The sequence below is a fragment of the Manacus vitellinus genome, unplaced genomic scaffold (genome assembly GCF_001715985.3).
Source record: "Manacus vitellinus isolate BGI_N305 unplaced genomic scaffold, ASM171598v3 scaffold_142_pilon, whole genome shotgun sequence".
NCBI classification, from domain to species: domain Eukaryota; kingdom Metazoa; phylum Chordata; class Aves; order Passeriformes; family Pipridae; genus Manacus; species Manacus vitellinus.
The window spans coordinates 55,990-57,593 of record NW_021939017.1 but is presented as its reverse complement, the minus strand read 5'-3'; the positions used below and the strand labels follow the sequence as shown (position 1 = coordinate 57,593).

General features: G+C 52.4%; 1 protein-coding gene across 1 annotated transcript in view; it reads left to right on the top strand.

The window, feature by feature from the left end:
* DAP3 (death associated protein 3) overlaps nt 1–1,589 on the top strand; it is a 23,298-nt gene extending 21,709 nt beyond the window's left edge. The window contains exons 5-6 of the mRNA XM_029958148.1: nt 1,255–1,372; nt 1,471–1,589. Coding sequence (XP_029814008.1) covers nt 1,255–1,372; nt 1,471–1,556 — 204 coding nt within the window. The 3' untranslated portion in view covers nt 1,557–1,589. The remainder of the gene's footprint in view (nt 1–1,254; nt 1,373–1,470) is intronic.
* The last annotated feature ends 15 nt before the right edge of the window (nt 1,590–1,604 follow it).

The following is a 1,604-nucleotide window of genomic DNA, read 5'->3' as shown; positions in this document are numbered from 1 at the left end:
TGAGTCCCGGGGCCTCCTTTGGGGTTGCTTTGGGTTTATTTTTCCTCTTGGCTTTGGGAAACAAAACCCCTGGTTGGGGGGCCCAGGTTCTGTTCAGGGGGACAGACTGTGCTGTGTGGAGGGACAGCTCCAATCCCTCCTCTCTCAGGAGCCAGGGAAGGGCTGGAGCTGTGCCAGGGCAGGCTCAGGTTGGATCTCAGGAAAATCCTTCCCCCAGAGGGTGATTGGGCACTGACCAGGCTCCCCAGGGCAGTGGGCACAGCCCCAGGGCTGCCAGAGCTCCAGGAGGGTTTGGGCAATGCTCTGAGGGACAGGGTGGGATTGTTGGGATATCCTGGACTGGATGATCCTTGTGGTTCCCTTCCCTCAGGATATTCCACGACTGAGCTCTGGTAAAGGTTCACATCAGCTACAAAAACAACTGCTGGATGTGTTTTCTTCTTTCTCCTCCATCTTTCAGCTAAACTTGTAAAAATAAGTATTCTGGAAGTGGTGTGGAGTCAGTAGAAAGCTTGAAGTGCTCAACAGCCCTCTTTGTTAGAAAGCTAGCCAGCAAATTTTCAGAAATGTGAAAATATCCATTTATTTCTCATAGTGAATGAATTGTATTAAACCAAATAAGTATTATTGAGCAGAATTGTTCAGATCTAAGATAAAACCTGTACTACCATAAAATTACATATCCTTTTAGCTTCCAACCAATTCTCAAGCTACAGGTCCTTGAGAACTTTCTGGTGGGCTGACTGGAGGGACAGTCCAGTCTCTCCTCTGCCTCCTCCCAGGGCTGCTGTGCTTGGGTTGTTGCCATGGAAATATGACATCTTCAACTTTCCTTTGGTCCTTTCCCAGGCAGAGGATAAAATTAAGCACCTGTTGGAAGGAGAATTCCTCATGGACATTATCAGGTCACTCAGATACAATTGCATAAGAGACTGGAAGGTGCTTCTCCTCTGTGTTCATGGGACCAGAGTTACTCACAATTGAACTGCAGGATTATAACAACCCCTTTTTCTTTATTCACCTTGGAGGGGAAACATCCTTAAATTAAGGCATGTTTTTCCACGCCTTAGCAAATAAAAGGCTACAGGAAAGTTCCTTCTCAGAGCTCCAGCTCTTTGTGCTCTGGGTTAATCAGTCACCCCACAGAGAGGCAGAAACACCCCCCTGTTTAGGGGGCTGTTTGTGGAGATACATCTGTGCAGGCTGTGTCCAGCTGTTACTCACCCAGCCTTCCCTCCCTTCCCCCTTCCCTAGGAGGGGTTTGACGCCCTGGACCCCTTCGTGCCCATCCTGGTGCCCAACTACAGCCCCCGGGAGTTCGAGAGCTGCTACGGGTACTACCTGGAGCGCAGGTGGCTGCAGCACGAGCAAGGTCGGTGCCCCCGGGGCTCTGCCCGCCCTCTCTCAGTCTCTCTCAGTCTCTCTCGATCTCTCTAAATCTCCCTTTCTTTCTCTTCCTCTCTCCCCCAGCTCGCACGGAGGACGGGAAGGCGGAGCTGCAGTTCCTGAGCGGCTCCAACCCGCGGCAGCTGGACCGGCTGGCGGGGCCCCTGTAGGGCAGGAACGGGGCCGGGCCCCTTCCCCTGCCCCCAGCTCCTGCTCCG